This window comes from Pezoporus wallicus, unplaced genomic scaffold (genome assembly GCF_028554395.1).
Source record: "Pezoporus wallicus isolate ANWC-B61680 ecotype Strahan unplaced genomic scaffold, APGP_CSIRO_Pwel_v1 contig_708, whole genome shotgun sequence".
NCBI lineage: Eukaryota > Metazoa > Chordata > Aves > Psittaciformes > Psittacidae > Pezoporus > Pezoporus wallicus.
This window is the reverse complement of record NW_026642310.1, coordinates 656,475-679,485: the sequence shown is the minus strand read 5'-3', so window position 1 is coordinate 679,485 and position 23,011 is coordinate 656,475. Positions and strand designations below refer to the sequence as shown.

The 23,011-nt window shown below is 43.5% G+C and overlaps 1 protein-coding gene across 2 annotated transcripts in view; it reads left to right on the top strand.

Moving 5' to 3' along the window:
• The window catches only part of NTRK2 (neurotrophic receptor tyrosine kinase 2), a 217,560-nt gene extending 199,192 nt beyond the window's left edge, over nucleotides 1-18,368 (top strand). For both annotated transcript variants that reach the window (XM_057428725.1, XM_057428726.1), the window contains 2 exons: nucleotides 11,973-12,131; nucleotides 12,986-18,368. In XM_057428725.1, coding sequence (XP_057284708.1) covers nucleotides 11,973-12,131; nucleotides 12,986-13,171 — 345 coding nt within the window. In that variant the 3' untranslated portion in view covers nucleotides 13,172-18,368. The remainder of the gene's footprint in view (nucleotides 1-11,972; nucleotides 12,132-12,985) is intronic.
• Nucleotides 18,369-23,011: the final 4,643 nt, after the last annotated feature.

The following is a 23,011-nucleotide window of genomic DNA, read 5'->3' as shown; positions in this document are numbered from 1 at the left end:
CTGTTAGCAAAAAACCAATGTTCCCAGTCTAACAGAGTAAGATGAGAAGCAGTACAGCCCTACAAAAAGGGTAAAAATTAAAAACAGCCACTAATAAGCACACGACTTGTACAAAGGAAGCTAAGCAAGCCCCATGGCAAGCACAGGAGCCCACCAATTAACAGCTAAACAGCAATAACAGCTATAAATTTGATGTAGCACATTGCAATCAAATCTGTTTTTAACTTGAACCCTTTGAGCCCCCTGTTGGGCACCAGAATGGACTGTCATGGTTTAACCCCTGCAAGCAGCTAAACCCCACGCAGCCCTTCCCCTGCCAGGGGAATGGGGAAGAGAATCGCAAAGGTAAAAGTGAGAGAATTCATGGTTTGAGATAAAGACAGTTTAACAGGTAAAGCAAAATCTGCACATACAAGCAAAGCAAAACAAGGAATTTATTCACCCATCAGCAGGCAGGTGTTCAGCATCTCCAGGACAGCAGGGCTTCATCTTAAGTAGTGGTTACTTGGGAAAATAAACACCATCACTCCAAATGTCCTGCCTTCCTTCTTCTTCCCACAGCTTTTATTGCTGAACATGATATCATATGGTATGGGATATCCTTTGAGTTAGTTGGGGTCAGTGGTCCTGGCTGTGTCCCCTCTCAACTCCTCATGCACCCCCAGTCTGCTCACTGGTGGAGTGAGAGGCAGAAAAGGCCTTAACTCTGCATAAACATCTGCTCAGCAGTAATTAAAATATCCTGGAGTTATCACACTCTTGTCAGCACAAATCCAAAACATAGCCTCATACTAGGTACTATGAAGAACATTAACTCTACCTCAAACAAAGTTGGCACACATGCCCTCAGCACCACAGTGTTGCTATGGTGAGAGTGAGTTGCACTTCACAAAAGTGTGGCCAATCAATTCAGCCCTACCCCTTCAATTGTATAAAAAAGTAAGGCATAAAACTGGTGTGAATTGATTCAGTGATCATCTAAAAACTTTATTTCTTGTGCTCTTCCCAGACCTTCACTTGCGTCTTATCTCTGTAGCCCCACATGCAGCCTGTTTCTTCATAACTCTGTAGGTTGGCCTCCCTCAGCTCCACCCTCAGCCTCCTGCTCCTAGCTGGAGCACAAGGCTTCATTTGATGAATGTAAGAGAGATTTAACAGAGCATATCCATTTGATCACAAACATTGGGCAACAGGGCTTTGTGTTCGCATGTCATCTGGGCAGTAGAAGTTGAAACAGTGATCAGGGCAGGGTACTGACAGATGCATTTTTAATTGGCATAGGGAAATTGCGTTATTTGTGTACCTGATGGCAATCAGCTGAAGGCTCTTCTCTGTAGCAGTAATACTAACATGCAAGAAAGCTGGGTTTATATTGAGATGGATGGATGGATGGATGGATGGATGGATGGATGGATGGATGGATGGATGGATGGATGGATGGATGGATGGATGGATGGATGGATGGATGGATGGATGGAGTGTGCACACTCTGGGCCAACAACCATCAACTTTTTACACCTGGGTCGGAGCAATCCCAGGCACAGCTACAGCAACAACCATCAACTTTTTACACCTGGGTCGGAGCAATCCCAGGCACAGCTACAGCAACAACCATCAACTTTTTACACCTGGGTCGGAGCAATCCCAGGCACAGCTACAGGCTGGGCAGAGAAGAGATTCAGAGCAGCCCTGCAGAGAAGGACTTGGGGGTATTGGTTGATGAGAAAACGAACAAGAGCTGGCAGCATGTGCTCACAGCCCAGAAAGCCAACCGTATCCTGGGCTGCATCAAAAGGAGCGTGACCAGCAGGTCGAAGGAGGTGATCCTGCCCCTCTACTCTCATGAGACCTCACTTTGGAGTATTGTGTGCAGTTCTGGTGTCCTCAACATAAAAAGGACATGGAACTGTTGGAACAAGTCCAGAGGAGGTCCACGAGGATGATCAGGGGACTGGAGCACCTCCTGTATGAAGACAGGCTGAGAAAGTTGGGACTGTTCAGCCTGGAGAAGAGAAGGCTACATGGAGACCTCATAGCAGCCTTCCAGTATGTGAAGGGGGGCTATAGGGATGCTGGGTAGGGACTCTTCATTAGGGACTGTAGTGATAGGACAAGGGGTAACGGGTTAAAACTTAAACAGGGGAAGTTTAGATTGGATATAAGGAGGAAATTCTTTCCGGTTAGGGTGGTGAGGCACTGGAATAGGTTGCCCAGGGAGGTTGTGACTGCTCCATGCCCAGCAGCGTTCAAGGCCAGGTTAGACAGAGCCTTGGGTGACATGGTTAAGTGTGATGTGTCCCTGCCCATGGCAGGGGGGTTGGAACTTGATAATCTTAAGGTCCTTTCCAACCCTAACTATTCTATGATGCAGCAGAATTTTGTACTGCTGGCCTGGTTTCCTTCTTAAAATGGAAATTTCTGCATTTGACAAACTTCATCATTTTCTAGTGCCTATGAAGCAGGGTATGGAACATATGAATCCAGAAAGTGCACAAAGGCTAAGACACGGTGCTTCTACAGTCCTTGAAGCTTGATGTTTGCAAATAGATGAAAACAATGTTCAGGGTCAGCTTATCTGACACCTTTCAAAGTGTTAAATTCATTTAAAGATGAGTGCTGAAAGTGGTGACAAGTGGAATGGCACTGTACTTTTGAAAGTGCAACATTTCATACATGGAACAGGAGTGGCGGCTTCCCCTTGGAAGTGCTTCTTTCAAGACTATCTTAGTTGACTAATCTGGCATAGCAGCCTCCTCCCTGTGGATAGTCAGCACCATGCAGAAGCTAATACACCAGGCTTTCTGGTTTGGTTTCTAGCCCAATATTGACTGTAAAAGCAACTAGTGAGCTTAATGAAAGGCTATGGCTGAGCTAGGGAGTGCTTGCTTTCATAAACTGAAATTTGGAAGCAAGTACTTAAGTCCCAGAAAGGATCTGTAGAAGTGTGATTCTGAATAAAAACGAACCATTATAATGCAGCTGCTTTCAGGTACTATACCCTAATTTAATTCCATAAAATGGTCATTTTTGCAGTATTTTTACTACACTATGGATTTTGAAGTGACAGCATATTAAGTGAAAACTGTAATGCTTTTAAACCCGTCATAACCTTACCTAGATGGAATATGAATGTGTTATTTACCTGCAACTGTAGTCTGCTTAGCACGCAACCATTTTAAAATGATGTGTGTCAAGCAGCACTGCAATTACAGTGTGTATAGCAGGAACTTTATCCTGCAGAGTGCTAATGATATCTGAGAGCTGTGTAATACTTGCATTTATTAAAGCATACCCAGAAAGCATTGCTTTGAAGCACTCAGCACCTTCAAAGTTCGCTCAGTGTAGTCCTGTTTTCCTTCTTGGAAAACACCCCTTAGCTTTGCAGAGAGTTTGGTAACACCAGAAAGGCAGAAAGGCAAAAATCCACTGCACCTCTCTTAATTGCTATTGTGGCCCAACTTTGGGTGCTGAGACTCAACAGTCCAATAAAGATCGGATGGAATTCACAACTGACTTTCAATTTGTTTCAGGCATCTTGTGAACAGTGGTGTAAAGTCCTAAGCTTCAGTTTAAGAAAGCTCTGAAGCATATGCTTCATTTTAAGCATACATAGCACAGACCTTAATGTTTTCTGAGTTGAGTGAGTGTTGATTTAGTAACCACTGATCATTAATAGAGAAGGAAATGTGCTTTGGCCAGGTCCTGACCTGTGCTTTAGATGTAGTTGAACTGAAACGATAGGGATGGAGAGACCTCAGGACTTCTGAGACCTGTATTAGTACTCTGCCCAGTGAAGTCTTCTGCCTTCAGGGACAGAAATGGACACTGCTCCAGGCAAGATGATGTGGGAAGAACACCAAAGAGCCCTGTGGCTTGTGCTTATCTGTACATTGAATTCTTGGTGTCAGTACTGACGAGTCAGTCTTTCTATGGCTGCAAAGGGAGACAGCTAAGTCTGATGTTGTAAATCAGTTCATTGCAGAGCCATCATTTGATGGCAATTTATCATAGCCACTCCAGAGGGGTGTTCTTCATATTTACTGAATGACATTGGAAACTCAGCACAGAGTCATACCACAAATACTTGGTGGTTATGTAGCAAGGAACCATGGAAAAAGAAGCTTTGGAGAGTGTTTGGGGTTGTTTTTTTTTAATTGCTTTTTCAAAATCTCTTAATGTAAGATGTGACAAATAATGAAAAACATAGACACATGTTTTATTGTTTTCAGCTTTCATTAATGCTTAAGGAATGAGCCAAAGAAATCGTCAAATAGAACCAGTAGCAGAGGCTATACGATGAGCAGACCTTAAAGCTGGTTTAATATTTGCTGAGATCAAAACTTCTCATCCCCAACCATCTTTCGATAGCACTAGCCCCTTGTCTGGGTGTATGTGGCTGCATGTTTCTAAAGGACTAACTTTTCTTACTTTCTAATGAAATATTTCTCAAGATGCAGGTGTGGAATTGTTTGGTGGCCATGTCAGTTTAGGTTATGGAAAGGGTTGTTATAAGGTTGGAAACGTAAACTTTTTTTGCATCTCAGTGTGTTTGTGCGTTACTTCAAACTCTTCATGTCATTGACTTCTCTGCCAAAGATGGTTAAAAACCACAGAATCATAGAATGGTTTCGGTTGGAGGAAATGACCTTAAAGATCATTTAGTTCCAAACCCCTGCCACGGGCAGGAATAACTTCCACCAGACCAGGTTGCTCAAAGCCCCTTCCAACCTGGCTTGGAACACTGCCGAGGATGGGGAAGCCACAGCTCCTCTGGGAAGCCTGTGCCAGCGCCTCACCATCCTTACAGTAAAGAACTTCCGCCTAATATCTAATCTAAATCTCCTCTCTTTCAGTTTAAAGCAATTCCTCTTTGCCCTATCACTACTTACATTTATAAAAAGTCATTCTCCGTATTTCTCATAGGCCCTTTTTAGGTGTTGGAAGACAGGAAGAAGGTCCCTCCTGAGCCTTCTGTTCTCTGGGCTTGAATAAGCCCAATTCTCTCAGCCTGTCTCTGCAGCCCAGGTGTTCCAGCCCTCTGAGTATCTTCATGGCCTCCTCTGGATTCGACCCAGCAGGTCCACATATCTCTTGTGTTGGGGGCCCCAGAGCTGAGCACAGTACTGCAGGTGAGGTCTCACAAGAGCAGAGTAGAGGGGCAGGATCACCTCTCTCAACCTGCTGATCACTCTCCTTTTAATGTAGCCAAGCATACAGTTGGTTTTCTGGGCTGTGAGAGCACACTGCTGGCTCCTACTGAGTTTCTTGTCAGACAACAAGCCCAAGTCCTTCTCCTCAGGGCTGCTCTCAATCCATTCTCTGCCCAACCTGTAGCTGTGCCTGGGATTGCCCTATCCAGGTGCAGAACCTTGCGCTTGGCCTTGTTGAACTTCGTAAGGCTGGCATCAGCCCACCTCTCAAGTCTGTCAAGGTCCCTCTGAATAACATCCCTTCCCTACAACCTGTTGACCACACCACACAGCTTGGTGTCATCATCAGACTTGCTGAGGGTGCACTCCATCCCATTGACCATGTGGCCAACAAAGATGTTTAACAGCACTTGTCCCAGTACCAACCCCTGGGGAACACCACTTGTCACTGCTCTCCACTTGGACATCAAACCATTGACGACAACTCTCTGAGTGTGATCATCCAGCAAATTCCTTATCCACAGAGTGGTCCATCTGTTAAACCCATGCCTCTCCAATTCGAAGACATATCCTTCAGGTCTTTCTTGTGTCAGGGGCCCCAGAGCTGAACTCCCACAGTACTCCAGGAGGGATCTCACAAGAGCAATATATAAAATTCTGATGCACAGAGCCTTACAGCCTGCCAGAGGGTTAAACTGTAACACAGAGATGACTGGGCCAAAGCATTTAAAAATGTGTATGCATTCTCTGTCAGTAGAGTGTTCACATGTATGTTTTTAGTTTAGGTGGAAAGCCACAGGAATTAAGTCCCTTGTTGAAAGGCTCTAAAACCTGCGCACAGCAACCTGCATTGCGTCAGAAACAAACCTGCATTGTAGCCTGGAACTGAAATTGGGGGCCCTGCCTTTCATTCAGCATCCTGACAAAAACATTCCTCCATCACCCACATGACATCTCATGCAGGGGGTGGAGAATAAAAATCAGGTAACAGACCGAGTCTATGAAAGTTTTAGCAACGACTTTCTGCTTTTTATGGACTCAGTAGCAAGCGTTGGCTTGTGGTGATGCACAGAACCGGGCTGAGCTCTCACAGCCGTGGCTGTGGTTTTGTGTGTTGAGATAATGCTAAATTACTGACAAATAGCTGGAAGTGGACGTTCTCAGTGATTTAGAAATAATGTGAACTGACCGAACTTCTGTTGTGTTTTGGTTTTCACAGTATCACAGTATCACAGTATGCTAGAGATTGGAAGGGACCTCGAAAGGTCATCTAGTCCAATCCCCCTGCCGGAGCAGGAACACCTAGATAATGTTACACAGGAACGTGTCCAGGCGGATTTTGAATGTCTCCAGGGAAGGAGACTCCACAACCTCCCTGGGCAGCCTGTTCCAGTGTTCCGTCACCCTCACTGAGAAGAAGTTTCTTCTCAAGTTTAAGTGGAACCTCTTGTGTTCCAGTTTGTACCCATTACCCCTTGTCCTATCATTGTTTGACACTGAGTAGAGCCTGGCTCCATCCTCGTGACACTCCCCCTTTATATATTGATAGACACTAATAGATAGATAGACCTCAGTCTCCTCTTCTCTAAACTATAGAGACCCAGCTCCCTCAGTCTTTCCTCATAAGGGAGATGCTCCACTCCCTTAATCATCTTCGTTGCCCTGCGCTGGACTCTCTGCAGCAGCTCCCTGTCCTTCTTGAACTGAGGGGCCCAGAACTGGACACAATATTCCAGATGCAGTCTCACCAGGGCAGAGTAGAGGGGAAGGAGGACCTCTCTCGACCTACTAACCACCCCCCTTCTAATACACCCCAGGATGCCATTGGCCTTCTTGGCCACAAGGGCACAGTGTTGGCTCACGGTCGTCCTGTCGTCCACTAGGACCCCCAGGTCCCTCTCCCCTACACTGCTCTCTAACAGGTCGTTTCCCAACCTATACTGGAACCTGGGGTTGTTCCTGCCCAGATGCAGGACTCTACACTTTCCCTTGTTATATTTCATCAAGTTACTCCCTGCCCAACTCTCCAGCCTATCCAGGTCTCGCTGGATGGCAGCACAGCCTTCTGGCGTGTCAGCCACTCCTCCCAGCTTAGTGTCATCAGCAAACTTGCTGATAGTACACTCAATTCCCTCATCTAAATCGTTGATGAATATATTAAATAATACCGGTCCCAGTACTGACCCTTGAGGCACTCCACTAGTTACAGGCCTCCAACTAGACTCAGCCCCATAGACTACAACTCTCTGGCTTCTCTCCTTCAGCCAGTTCGCAGTCCACCTCACTACCTGATCATCCAGTCCACACTTCCTCAATTTAGCTGTGAGGATGCTGTGGGAGACTGTCAAATGCTTTGCTGAAGTCAAGGTAGACCACATCCACCGCTCTGCCATCATCCATCCACCGTGTTATTTCCTCATAAAAGGCTAAGAGATTGGTCAAACATGATTTCCCCTTGGTGAAGCCATGTTGACTGCCCCTCATAACCCTCTTATCCTTGATATGCCTTAAGGTGGCACCAAGGATAAGGTGTTCCATCACTTTCCCAGGGATGGAGGTGAGGCTGACCGGTCTATAGTTACCCGGGTCCTCCTTCTTGCCCTTTTTGAAGACTGGAGTGACATTTGCTTTCCTCCAGTCCTCAGGCACCTCTCCCGTTTCCCAAGACTTGGTAAAGATGATGGAGAGTGGTCTAGCAATGACTTCCGCCAGTTCCCTCAGCACCCGCGGGTGCATCCCATCTGGACCCATGGATTTATGGATGTCCAGATTGCTCAACTGGTCTCTAACCCATTCCTCATCGACTAAGGCAAACCGCTCCGTCGACCTGACTTCATCTAAGGTCTCAGGGGTACAGGGCTCTTCAGGACTGCCTGCAGCAGAGTAGACAGAGACAAAGAAGGCATTCAGTAACTCTGCCATCTCTGTATCTTCTGTCACCAGGGCACCCATCCTGTTCATCAGTGGGCCTACATTGCCTCTGGTGTTAGTTTTGTCTGCCATGTATTTGAAAAAGCTCTTTTTGCTGTCCTTGACCCTTCTCGCCAGGTTTAATTCTAAGGAGGCCTTAGTCCTCCTAGCTGTCTTCCTACATCCTCTAGCAGCAGCCTTATATTCCTCCCAAGTGGCCAGCCCCTCCTTCCATGACCTGTAAACTCTCCTCTTCCACTTGAGCATACCCAGTAATTCCCTATTTAGCCACGCAGGTCTCCTGGCCCTCTTCCTTGACTTCCTACGTGTCGGGATGCTCCGATCTTGAGCACGGAAAAAGCAGTCCTTGAATGTCAACCAACTATCTTGGGCCCCTTTACCTTCAAGCAGCCTTGCCCATGGGATTTCCCCTAGCAATTGCTTGAAAAGGCCAAAGTTTGCCCTGCTAAAGTCCAGGGCTGCAATTCTACTTGGTATTCTACTAGTCCTACCACACAAGATCCTGAACTCCACCATCTCGTGGTCGCTGCAACCAAGGCAGCCCTCAACCCTTACTGCTTCAACCAGATCCTCCTTGTTAGTGAGGATGAGATCCAGCAGCGCTCCTCTCCTGGTCGGCTCATCCACCACTTGCAGGAGGAAGTTATCATCCATACACTAGAGGAACCTCCTGGACTGCGGCTGGGTTGCCGAGTGGTCCTTCCAGCAAACATCAGGGAAGTTAAAATCCCCCAGGATGACCACGGCCTGTGACTGTGAGGCCGCTCTCAGCTGACTGTAGAAGGCCTCGTCAACTTCCTCACCCTGATCTGGTGGTCTGTAAGAGACACCTACAACAGTATCCCCCCTGCCAGCCTGCCCCTTAATTCTCACCCACAGACTCTCAACTCGCTTGTCATCTGTCCCCGGACAGAACTCGGTGCATTGTAGTTCCTCCCGCACATAAAGTGCAACCCCACCACCCTTCCTGGCTGGCCTGTCTTTTCTGAAAAGGACATAGCCCTCCATGACTATATTCCAGTCATGTGAGCTGTCCCACCACGTCTCTGTAATTGCCACCAGATCATAGTCTCCTGACTTAACACAGGTTTCCAACTCCTCCTGCTTATTTCCCATGCTGCGCGCATTGGTGTACAGACATTCCAGGGAGCGAGCTGAGCACACCGATTTCACCCTAGGATTATAGGAGGCCTCCCAGTCTTCATTAATTCTGGAGCACTGCCCCACTGGGGCAAGCCCAGCTACAAGCCCATCCCCCTTCGAATCTAGTTTAAAGCTCTCCAAATGAGCCCTGCTAATTCGTGCCCCAGCATCCTTTTGCCTCTGTGAGACAAAACTTTCTCACTTGTCATTGTCCAGACTGGTGCCCTATAAAACCAGCTGTTATCAAAGAATCCAAAGCCCTGCCTGTAGCACCAGTCTCGAAGCCAATTGTTTATGAACTGAATCTTCCCACATCATCAGTGGAAGATGGAAGGAGTGAGGAGAAGATCACTTGAGCCCCAGACTCTTTCACCATCTGCCCCAAGGCCCTGTAGTCTTTCTTCATCCCCCTCAGACTGCGGGAAGCAGCTTCCTCCCCACCTGTCTGGAAGACCAGCAGCGGGTAGTACTCTGTCGGGTGCACCAGGTTGGGGCGCGCCCTAGTGATATCCCTGATCCGGGCTCCAGGCAGACGACACACTTCCCTATGATGAGGGTCAACTCTGCATATCGGGCCCTCTGTTCCTCTCAGAAGGGAATCCCCTACTACAGTGACCCTTCTTTCTTAACAGAGACAGTCTTGAGGTGCAAAGTCGACCGCCTTTTCCTATGTGGCCTTGTGGGCTGGCCTTGCCCCACATTCTCACCTACCTCTCCTTCAAGATCCAGGGCCTCGAACCTATTACGGAGGGACACCTGGGGAAGCAGGGCAGGAAGGGGGGAAGGTTTCCCACGGCACCGAACTGGAACTCGCTTCCAACCCTCGTCATCTTTTTGGTCCCCTACCTCTGCGCAACAGCTATAGGGCAGGGGCTGTCTCGGGCCATCCCCCTCTGCCTGAGAAGGCAGGGGGTCCTTCCCCTTTTGGGGGGTATCTCCCTGGAACCGTTCCGACTGGCCCACCAGGGAGTTACTCCACCAGTCGATCTCCCTTTCACACTCCCTGATGGTCCTCAGCCTCTCAACCTCCTCCTTAAGTTTTGCCACCAGGCTAAGCAGATCTTCTACCTGCTCACACCTCACGCAGGTGGAATGCTGTCCTCCCTCTCCCGGCAGCAGCAGGCACTGGCACTCCCTGCACCCAGAGACCTGAACAGCCACGGTTTGGGACGGGGTCTCTGTCTGAGTTGCTGCAGTCACCTTACTGCAAGCTCTCTTTCTGGAGGCAACCATATTGGTGCGCAGTCTGGGACACCAGCAACACTACCGGCTTGCTCCTCCCGGCGACCAGTGGGCACCGACCGGTTGCTGCCCTCTCAAAGGCTCTTTCAAGGCAAGGGGCAGGGGGGTGGTCACCGTCACCGTGGGAACGCCCCCCGCCACGTCAGCCGCTCTCTCGCAAGGGCTGCTGGGGCTTCGGGGATCGGGAGGTGTCGGGAGTCGCGATGTCTGCGCACTTCCCTCTGATTTTCCTCATCTCCGTTGACCCTCGCGGTCGCTGAAGCGTGCCGGCTGTGGCTCTAGCTAGGCTAGCTCCGATCATGCTTGTTCAACATGAGAACAAGGAGGGCATTGTTTGTAACAACATAATGTGAAGTCTCACAAGGAGAAATGATATTTTGAATTGACAGGGTCTTGAAAGTACAAATGTCGTTTCATAACTAAATACATTTTCAGACAGGAAAATGAGAGTTGATAAAAAATTAGACGTCCTTGAAAGATTATTTTTTTTTTTTTTTTTTAAATCCTAACTTCCTTGGAAACATTTGCAGCTGTCTTGATGCAAAAGTAATCAGAATATCTAAATATCTGTATTACAGTAACTCAGAATAACACAAGCACTTGAGTAGATGTCTTTATTGATGTGATTCAGTCAGAATGGGATGTATCAGGAACAATAAATTGTTTAGAAAATGAGAAGATTTTTTTTTATATTTTAAGTTAAGGTTAGGAATCCTAATTTTAAGGAAGTATAGCATTCTGGGGAAAATGAAAAATGTGCTAAGAGACTTTTAGAAAGGCATTAATTCAGTGAAAGATCCTATTCAACTTGAGTTAATTTGGGATAGGAGTCCATGTCTTACAAGTTTGTATATTATCAAAGAAATATATCAAAAGGACTGATTTTATTTTTTTTTAAGCTGTGAAGGACTGGGTAGTTAATGTGGAATAAAATAATTTGATGCATTAATTTTGGAAATTATTAACAGAAAATAGCATTGCTTTAACTCACTCAGAAATAGAATATTATACTATACAGATCCTGATTTTACTTTGTCATGCAGTCAGACTACGGTATCTTCATGGATTTCAGCTGATATTGATGAGTTTCCAGGAGAATCATAAGTGTAGAATAGATTACATTTCATGAATCTTTTTTATTTTCCTGAGCATTAAAATGGATAGTAAAACTGGCCTAATTTAAACTGGGTTGGTAAGCTACGTTAGTTAATAATTTTATAAAGCTTCCTGTTCCTTGGGTAGAGTGTGCCAAGTAGATGTTAAAGGTGAGGTTGTACTTCAGGAACAAAGTCTTTGGAGATTCTGTTGAGAAACCTATAATAATAGTGATTGTTGTTGGGGGAAGAGAACTTTTGACCATGAATCTCTAGTTCTTAAAAGGTCATTGAAGTGAGTGGTTTCAAATGGGAAAAAAAGGAAACCATGGATTCTTATTTAACATCTTGATACCCTTCCTTGTGAGGGTCTTGAGGAATTATTTCTGACTCTTTCATTTGTTTTTCTCAGGTTGGGGGTCACACCATGCTGCCAATTCGCTGGATGCCTCCAGAGAGTATCATGTACAGGAAGTTCACCACAGAGAGCGATGTCTGGAGCCTGGGGGTTGTACTATGGGAAATCTTTACTTATGGCAAACAGCCATGGTATCAGCTCTCAAACAATGAGGTGTGTGTAATATATTCTCAAACTGCACTGGGAAGGCTGGCACGTTAACTGTATAGCTTCTCTGGAGAAGGGACAGCAACAAATTTATTCAGTAAAGGCAGGATCCCTGGTATCAGGTATTCATGGTATTGTCATGAACTTTGGGGTTGGATTTCTTTGTTTTCACCCTTTTCTCCCTGGAAATGATGTAATTTGTCCAAACAGAACTATACCAGTTGGAATTTAGTTTTTTCCTTTGTGTAGGACAGAGTCTGCTCTGGCTATTGAGACAGACCATAAGGCAATGAAAAGGAGCTTAGCTATACCCTGAATGGGTTTTGGGTGGTTTCAATTCCATACCATACATTTCATTGTTGCGGGGTGGTTGTTCAAAACCATTCTTCACTAGATTGAAGTAATCTGATGATCTGTTGATTTCCAGGCAGTCATAAGTCACCCCTTTCCAGGGATTAGCCACAGTGATACAGTTTAAGGAGGGAGGGAGGGAGGGAGAGCCATTGATTCTGTTTGTGAGCAGGTTGAAAACTTAGACTCCTTCTGAGTTAAGTTAAGGTTGACGGATGAGTAGAGAGAGGGATTACTTCCTGGCTATCATTCCCTCATCAGTAAAAGGGGCAACGTGGGCGAACTTAACATCATGGAAGTTATTGCTCCCTGACAACTTAAATTACAGTGATTTTTCCAAATCACATCACGCTGCTCATGAGTCTACCTAGAAACACAGCCCTTGGCAGAGTTGGCTGGGTGACTGCCACTAGTAAGGCTGGTGTGGCGATTAGCTGTTAACTCTTCCATGGATGACACTTATGTACTTGGCACAGCTGTGTTGATCCTTTCCTTGTGATTTCTTGTAGGTGATTGAGTGCATCACTCAGGGCCGAGTCCTTCAGCGACCTCGCACATGCCCCAAGGAAGTGTATGACTTGATGCTGGGCTGTTGGCAACGGGAGCCTCACATGAGGCTCAACATCAAAGAAATCCATTTACTCCTCCAGAATCTGGCCAAGGCATCTCCAGTCTACTTGGATATTTTAGGCTAAAGTCTAGCATTTGTTTTTATGGGCTGCAGGAATTAATGTGTTCAACTGCCCCTGAACTCTATTAAGATGTGTTCTTAACTTTGACAGTATTAATGACAAAGTTGCGGAGAAGCTTTCAAAGGGCAAGCAATGTGCACTTCTCCATCTGTAGACACAGTATTGACTTTTTAGACATTACTGAGATGTATCTCCTCTCTCTCTCTCTCTCTCTCTTTCAGTTTCTATCATTTTTTTCCTTTTTTCTTGTCTTTCTAATCAATTTGGCTTCTGCATTATTATAACTCTGCATAGACAAAGGCCTTAAAAACCTGATCTGTTATATCAGCAGACTCTTCAGTTTGCCCACCACAACTAACAATGCATTGTTGTATTCATGCCTTTGATGTGGATGAAAAAAAGGGAAAAATATATTTGACTCGAACTTTGTGATTTCTGCTGTACCGCTACTGGGAGTTTCTATGGATTCACCTCAATTTTTGTTGCTTCAGCATGTGGGTGGAAAAAGAAGACTGGTTTTCTCTACATGAAGCATGTTCCTTGCGGAGATAAAGCCAGATGGAAAGAAGACAGTCTTGTGTGATACACTATCTGGAGGAACTAGGAGATCAGACGGCATCCAAACCCACAAAAAAAAACACTGAAAAGATTTGATGAAAGGCAAGAGGGGATTTAGCATTTTCCCTGAAGAGTCTTTCTGAGGACTAAAAGGATTGTTCAAGGAGGTGCTTTGCCATCACCTTTCATTGCCAGATATTTGTAAAGGGGAAAAAGATGCTGCCTGCATTGAACACAATTACGTTACAACATGACAAACTAAACAGACACCCTTATTTCGTCTTCTGGTAGGATATTGTCATGCCACTGGTATAAAAATGTTCTCCAGCTAGTATTTTTTAATAAAGGCTGAAGCTAGGCTTATTAATGTACAGTGTTAATTTCAGGATCACATGTTGAATCTAAGGATTTTGATAAAATAGGACAAGCTGTAGATGCTGGGGCAGGTGTATCTTATACTCTGCTTGTCCAGCAGAATATTCCTTCCTTCCTCAATATTTTTTCTTTTTTTCTTTTTTTTTAATTGAACCATGCAAGCCAACCTGTGCAGGGTCTTTGTTGATTAATGCCCTTTGTGCAGAAACTATCATTCATCCTGTAGTACACCCTAGTAGGCATAGCAAACTCATAACAATATAGCATATATTTCATTAGAAGAGGCTAATGGAGGACATTAGCCATGTTAAAATGCCTTTACAATGTTACAGATACAATAGGCTGATATAACATTAATAATCTAAAGCATGGAGATCACTGGTTATGTTTGTAACATGACAGGGGATAGAGATCTCTAGAGAAAAAATACTACTCTGAGTTTATGGCTTACTATTCAGAGTGTAAAGACTCTGAGCTCAGCACCATGTTTGTATTGGTACTAGTGCTGTCATTACCAACATCCACTTTTTCTTAAATAGTTTATTTTTGATTGGATTGGCATTGTATGTGTACATTTGCATGGCCACTCTGTTGATGACAGCTTCATGGGCATATCTGTTATTTTTCAAATCAAAAGTTTGAGGATTTCAAATTTAGAGTTAGAGTTATTTTTAATATGAATTCTTACAAATGAAAACCTACCTTACTTACTCCTCAAGACTTCTGCCTCCCTCTGTGAGGGAGCATTACTGCAAAAAAAAAGTGATCTTTCCTTCAGCTTTCTCTTTTTGTTATTTTTACTGATATGAGCCAGATCAAAATAGTCCTTCATCTTTGTGTTGGGGATATTTATTTAATAAATTAAGCATTTTATTTTTGTAAGTGTTCCCATAGCACATTTAATATATAATTTGCTTGCATATATTATTTATTAAGCACTTTAGGTTTTTTTCTTCAGAAGCTTTGAGAGCTAGCTCATGAAGATTCTGAACATTTTCAAAAGAGAACAGTTCACTGGACACTGATGAAGTTTTACCCTTCTCAATGTCATTGAAAAGGCAGCATTATAAATAAACATGACAGTGTAACTATAAAGCCATACTCAGTATTTCTTTAATAAGCTAGATGTTATTTCTTAACCGCTACTGAACTGGAAACACACAAAAAGCCAGAAGAAGATTCCTACAAAATGGGCCTTAAGATTTTATCTAGACTGTCTTGAAAGTTCACAGAAAGCTAGATAAAGACTGAGCATCCAGTGAAACCCATTCTCTTGAGAATTTGAATGTTGTGTTTTAAAGGGATTTGAAGTTGATTTTCAAAATAGTGTCGGAGAAGAAAGGTGTCAAGAGTCTGCTCTTACTGTGCAGTGGAAGGAGGCTGCAGGTGGTGGAGGGGATGCTAAGCTTCTACCTGCTGTATTTTGCATTAGTTTCTTATGAGCTGAAGAAAAAGGCATCTGAGATGCTGCTTCTATTGGAAAGCAGGCTCCAGCCTGAAAGCAAACAGGTGGGTTTTGCAAGCACTGAAAGAATGTATACCAAAAATAACCACAAAACCCTGAAAATGTACTTAGTGGCATCTTCTTTTTGATTTACTAGTGAGACTATTAGAGTCATTTCAGAGAATAAATAGTATTACAATGCATTGTGCAATAACATAGCAGTATGTTAAACTTCTAAAGGACCAAATGTTCTACAGAGCCACCAGTATGGATAACTTTGACCTATATTATTAATGTTCTTGATAGTGCGTAAAATATATAATCACAGTAGACAAGCTATAAACTGTAGCTATACATAGTTTGTGTTTGTTCATGAAAAAGTGGGTAAGTGTAGCAGAATGAGCAGAGAAGAGGAAGAAATGTGTTCAAATCACAATGAAGGGTGAGTATATGTGCATATTAATCATGCTTGCACTGTCAGCTAAATTGTCTACACTGAGTAAATATGACAATCAGACTCATTTAAAAAGTCTTTCTGGACTGTGCTATGAACTGATCATATATATAATATATATTATATATGTGTGTTTGCATATGGCGTGTATATATACACACATAGCATATACATGTATGCCTATGTCTGTTGTATTTTATTTATATATGTGCAGACATGCATGCACATTATGTATGGGCTGTGTGTATATGTATAAATTTACATACACCTATGTTCTGACAAATTATGATTAGTGCTAATAATAAATTGATAAAGTCTGCTGAGTAACCAAAATACCTTTTTTTCTTTTGAAATTTGTTTTTCTATGTTTGTAAGATTCAATTTTTTAACTAACTGGTGTGCAGCAGAGGCAGTGCTAGAATGCCAGAGATATAACAACATGCACTTTTCTTCCCCAGATGATTACATAAAAACATTTCTTCCATTCCCATCTCACTTGCTGATTTCTCACAACGAAATGAACAGACAAGCTTCCAAGCTTGGAAGACAGAGATTGTTTTACTGCCATTTCTAGGTTTGTGCTATTGTTGTTTTGTTGTCCTAGAATAACAGTGCAGCTTTATTAGCGTTTGATACTCATCTGCAGTAACGAAATAAGAATGAGCTGGACTATTCAGACTGCAACATGACTCGTAGGACAATGAGAATGCCAAAATTCAGCAGTAATAATGTCAGCATTCGCCACACTCTGTCTGTCACTCTCAATAGATCTGCAGAGCTCAGAACTGGCCATGGAGAACAGATACTTGTAAAGCAAAAGCACCCCATGATGCATGATGGAGTGTACCCTTTTTTAAAAGGACTTCATTCATTTTGATTTGGAAAACAGTATATCTATATATTGTCTACAGTTTAATACGTAACTGCCTATTTTTTCTCTTTTTCTTTCTTGCTCTTTCCTTATTGCTTTTGTTCCTTCTTTCTCTTTTCCTTTCTTTCCTTTTCTCATTTCCTTTTCCTTTTTCTCTTCCTTCTCTTTCTTTCTCTCTCTGTAACCTCCCACCCCACCTTTCTGAGCATTTGTTTCTGTTGTGGTTGATGTAGACTTACACAAAACACTTTAAAAAGAATTAACCCAATAAAATTATTAGGTCACTGGATGACTAAGGTACAATGCATATGTGTTGGAACAAGTCTGTGTCTGGGTTGTTGCAGCCTGTAACTGCATTTCAAATACTGCTATACAATGTGTGGGAGGGGGGTTGGGAGGGGCTGGGAAAGAGATTGGGGTTTCTAATTGAAGGTGATGGTTTTGATAGCACAGGAAGTTGCAGTTTCTTGTGAGGGCTGGGATGAACCACTGCTGCTTTGAATCAAGAGGTCCTTTAGAGCCTTAGTTAAAACACCTTTGTTTGGGGGGGCTGGGGGGGGATATGCTACATTCATCACAAATGTGAAGCAAAAAATTAAAAAAAAAAGTCTACATGTTGCAGGGAAAACACTGTGAATTTCACAATAGCAACCAAGTGACTATTTTGCCATCTTTTAAACATACATCTCAGGAGAAGAAATGGGAAATGATGGATGTGTTATTTTTCCGTCTATGCATTCAAGACCAGGTCTGTAGGGTTTTTTTGTTTGCTTGTAGAAGGTTCTGAGTGATGACCAGCTGGTATTTTATAAACACTGAATACTTCGGGCAAGGATAATAGAAGCTGCTAATAATAAGGCCATTACATTTGATTGAACATGTGAGAAAATAGAGATCAAATTGAATTTTTCCAGAGGTCTATATCTTGCAGCTTATATGTATCTTTCTGTAACTTAAAGAAAAGCAGCTAAGAATGTTTTATATACAAGTAATTTAATTCGATATTAATATTTAACTGAATTACCAGTAGAGAGAGAATCAATTAATTATGAAACATTTGTCCCAGCCCTGCTCTCCACCTATACTTTATGTATATATATTTCTAGATATCGCTCTCTTTGTCACTTTGGTAAAGAGGAAGATATCTACAGATAAGTATAAACCTCTATATTGTCACCAAACCGTGACCTAGTGTATAGAGCTATCTTTCTCCTTTCTATTTTCTTTTTATTTTCTTTTTAATCCCTAACGTGGTGTCTACGTGGAACTATTTAGTGGTTCTTGTTTCGCAGTTTGTTATAACAAGCCATTGCTTTAAAACTGTCATTGCATCTTGGCTGATTTCAAAGTGATGCCTAGGTACCAGTGTTAAAAGTTTTGTTTGTGAATCATGTGACCAGCTTCTCTCGACATGACATGGAAAGTCTCTTGTATTACAGTGTATTTAATAAAAATGATGTCTTACAATAAACAATGTCATCCAAAAGAAAGATAAAATCATTACTTTGAAAGCCCTAAAAATTTCATGAGTCTTGTGTGCTATTTTCTTTTATTTGAATGTTCTTGTTTACCTCCATTCTTTCAGAAAAGTATGAAAATAAGGAACTGTTTGGTATGCGTACACACATTTACATATTTGCATTCTAAAGCTCTGAATAAAAAACAGGTCACGGAACTTAGAGTTGATGAAAGAGGAGACACGTAGTAACAGGGAAAGGAATACCCAATTTGAATGTGATAACAGAGTCTTTTTATAGTCTTAATTTTCCAAATTAGAGATCCTATTTGAATACTTTTTCATCTGGGGATATGGCTTTGCAAATACCTGGTTATCTTCTAGCAGAAACAGGCCTTTACATATTTTCTGCCTTTTGCTAAAAGCGTCCCTCAAACCACAGCTCCAGTAAAACTGTAGCTTGTCCTTTGTAACTCATGTGAGTCTACAATGAATATATTGTGAACAAATACAGCATTAAATTGAAATCCTTGAGGAACATAATTAAGATTCAGAATGCGGAGTGCTTAGACATCCAAAGGAAGGTTCAGCAACTTGATTAAAGATTTCTCCACAAGCTATTGATCTAAACCAAGTTCTTCAAGGTTAGAATGAAACTGTGAGAGCCACTTTATGGCTGTGTCTGCTTCCCTCTGCCAGGAGACCCCTCTGAGATTAGATGAGCTGGCTACAGGAATTCAGAAGGTCAAAGGAAAATAATCCACTGAGAAGAAGCCTCAGGATAAAGTTTGGCCAGAGCTGTGAAAATATCCTTGAATGACACTAAAAAGATTTGTAGGCCATTGATGTTCATCCAGTAACTTGGAACTGCCATACCTGCTTCCATGGTAAAATCAAATTCCTGCCAGATTTGGTGTTGTGATCCCAAAATGAAACGCCTCACTGCAGATAACTGGTTGCAATGAAGCCTGTTTGGCATCAGTGAGAGCTGCAGAAACTGCCAGTGCTGAGCCTGTGTAAGCATCATACTGCAGTGCCTGCAGCATGGGCACAACAGGACACACACCTGCCTCACTGTTCCCTTTCATCAGGGATTCTTAAGGCTGTAAGTACATACACTTAAAGAGTGTATGTAGGAGCAGCAGGGACTGGATATTACCTTTCCTCATAACTACTCTGCATCATGAGGCCAGATGAGCCAGCTAAGCCTATGGAGAGCCTCAGCAGTACACTATTTTTCCAGCATGGTAGGTTAGTTGTTCCTCTCCTGTGTAGCCCAGCCCCATCAAGACTACAGTGTGAGCTTCCTTTCCCCATCAGCCCCCTCGCTTCTCCACCGTGTCCCATAGATGCTCCCCAGCTCATCCCAGCCTTCCCCGTTGGTCCCTTAGTCAGGCAGGAGGTGTTGATACACTGATACCTGCGCTCATCCCTGGTTGAGGGAGGAAGAGTTCTATGTGATTCCTGTCTTTCCCACCCAGGCATGTGTGACCCTGCAGTATGCACCAGGTCACAGAGCAAAGCCCAACCTCAACACAATGGCTGCTGCCAATTTTATTTCCTTTTGTTCACTGCAACTAGAAGGGTAAAGGCATTACTTCAGGCTGCAGAAGGGGCCTGAAGAAGACCCATTAATGAGGCTGAGAAGCTTCCTGATGCTTCAAAACATGTCAGACTTGATAGCTTATTTAAGGTCACTGCCCCAAGGTGCACAACCAGATGCACAGCCTTCCACTTGCTGCTCAGCCACAGCCTTACACATCCTTGCAGCAGCCAAAGACCCATTAGCTCGTAATGCACCTGCCTTCTGCCTAAAACCCACAGGGAGTTATGAAATAGCAGGAGGGAATATGCAACATAAGTATTGCACCTGCTTCTGCTAAGGCTCAACAAACTTCCACAATTGATTTCATGACAAAGAAGGCTTTGTGCTAAATACTTCATACAGTAATTAATCATCTTCATCACTGTATTATTTTAAAAGTGATTCACAGTACATATTGATTACTCCCATTAGTATTTTTTAATGACTTCAATAACTTATTTTTAAATCATTGAGAAATTTTACATCGCAAAGAAGAAGGACAACCCTAGAAAAGACAAAAAGAAATCTTGGATGTCATGATGACAAGGTCAGGCATACTTTACTAAACCAGCTCATAGGTTAGCCTGACAAAGCGGCTTACTAATAGTTGTCATAAACCATAGGTTCTGACATGCAAGACTTCATGCAAGAAAGAAAGAAAGAAAAATACTTGAAGCAATCACTCAAAGAATCACCCAACTCGTTTCTGAGTGAGAAGTCCTGTGCTTTGACTCCTTGAAGATGGTTTGATCTGCACAACACATTCAGGGTTCCTTCAGCATCAACTGCCTGTTGAGAGTTAAAGATTTTAGGGTTTGGGTCTGTTTCTGCCATTGATGCAATGAAGACTACGAATAAAAAATACTAATAAGAAAGATCATAAACAGAACAAGAGGGGTGTGGAAAAACAAATGCTTTAGTTTCTTAGGCTGATAGCCACATTATGCAAAATATGTACTATCACAACTTACCACAATTGGAGCTAAAACTCAGCCTAGACCAATATTAAGAAGGATGCTGAGAACAGAAGAGCTTGTGTTCTTTGTGGCTGGGGTCTGCATTAAATAGTATACAAGGACAGAAAAGACAGTTGGGACAAGATGACCCAGCAGTGTGCACCCCCAGCCCAGAAAGCTAACCATGTGCTGGGCTGCATCAAAAGAAACGTGATCAGAAGGCTGAAGGAGATGATCGTGCCCCTCAAGTCTGCTCTCGTGAGACCCCACTTGAAGCCGTGTGTGCATTTCTGGTGTCCTCAACATAAGAAGGAATGGAACAGTTGGAGCATGTCCAGAGGAGGTCATGAGGATAAGGGGGTTTGAGCACCTCCCGTATGAAGACAGGCTGAGAAAGCTGTGTCTGTTTAGCCTGAAGAAGAGAAGGCTGCGTGGAGACCTCATAGCAGCCTTCCAGTATCTGAAGGGGGCCTAGAGGGATGCTGGGGAGGGACTCTTCATCAGGGACTGTAGTGACAGGACAAGGGGTAATGGGTGTAAACTAAAACAGGGAAAATTCAGGTTAGGTATAAGGAAGAAGTTCTTTACTGTAAGGATGGTGAGGCACTGGAATGGGTTGCCCAGGGCAGTTGTGAATGCTCCATCCCTAGTGGTGTTCCAGGCCAGGTTGGACGGGGTTTTGAGCAACCTGGTCTATTGTGAGGTGTCCCTTCCCAGGGCAGGAGGGTTGGAAGTGGATGATCTTGAAATCCTTTCTGACCCAAACCATTCTATGATTCTAAGATCAGAGAGTGGGCAAACACTTGTTTAAAATGTGATGTAAATACTATCCATGTAGTTTTGCTGTCCCACTGTCTAACCTTAAAGACAAATAGAACAGACACTTGACAAATTATTTCCATATATTTTGAGTACTTCCAATACAGAATATGTTTCTAAGCCAGAAGCGGATTGTTATGATACAGTGACAGCCAGTCTCATAGAAGGTCCAGGTCTGCCACTCTGTTATCCTGATTTTTATTTTGTTTTTCTCTGAAACAGTTTGTTTAAATACAAAAAAACTGATAGTGCTGTTCAGTGTGTCACAGCATGGCCAGAGCTGGAGCAGCATTAATTAATCTGAGTTTGCCAGCTAGCCCAGTTAGAAACTGTTGGGAATGAATAAGTAATTTATTGATTTATTGGTGATTAGCAGAGAATGGGAATATTGACACAGGTAACTCCCGGGCAGGCTTCTGCTTAGGGTAAACCAAGTCCTTCTCTGGAAGGCTGAGGATGCAACAGGAATGACAAGGCATTTAGGGTCTTCTCATTCACAGTATGAAACCAATTTACATCTGGTTTTGTGATGGCTAATCAAAGCAAAAAAAAATCTCCTCTTCAGAGAACCTTCCTGTGTGCCCTTCTAGAAAGTGTCACCAGACCAGGTCCTGGCAGCGCTCTCTTTAAATTGGAACTTTCTTCTCCCTGGCATGAATTACCAGGGCAGAGCCTTCAAATCTGGCAGAGGCTATCAACTTCAGACTGTTCCGTGCCAGCTGGTTTTCACACCTGTAAATGTCCTTTAATTTCTGTGTCCTGATACTGCAGAGATAGCAGATGCTCTCAGTACTTGTGACAGTAGGTGAACAGTATTTATAGTCCATGCAATAGAGAGGAGAAAAACCATGTGTGGGAGCCAGCCAGCCTGCAAAGCTGACAAAAGATGAACTTGTGATCTACAGCCCCTAAGCAGAACTGAAAGGCTGTGGTATCTACCAAGGAGCAACATGGGAGGGTCTCTTCTCAGCATGCTCATATCCTACAGCCACAACACAAATATTCCCCTCTCCCCTCAGACTTGGCAGTATAGGAATACAGACCAGCCACAGCATGGGTGCTGCTGCAAGGGACTGCACAGCCCTCAGGATCATGTGGCTTTTGGGGAGAGTGCAGGCAACCAAGTGTCCCAGATCCCTGTACCCAAGTAGCTGCACTGATTGGGTTTCTGGGTGTTCACATCCTGATAGAGATGATGGGCATGATCACAGTATCACAGTATCACAGTATGCTAGAGATTGGAAAGGACCTCGAAAGGTCATCTAGTCCAGTCTTCCTGCCGGAGCAGGAACACCTAGATAATGTTACACAGGAACGTGTCCAGG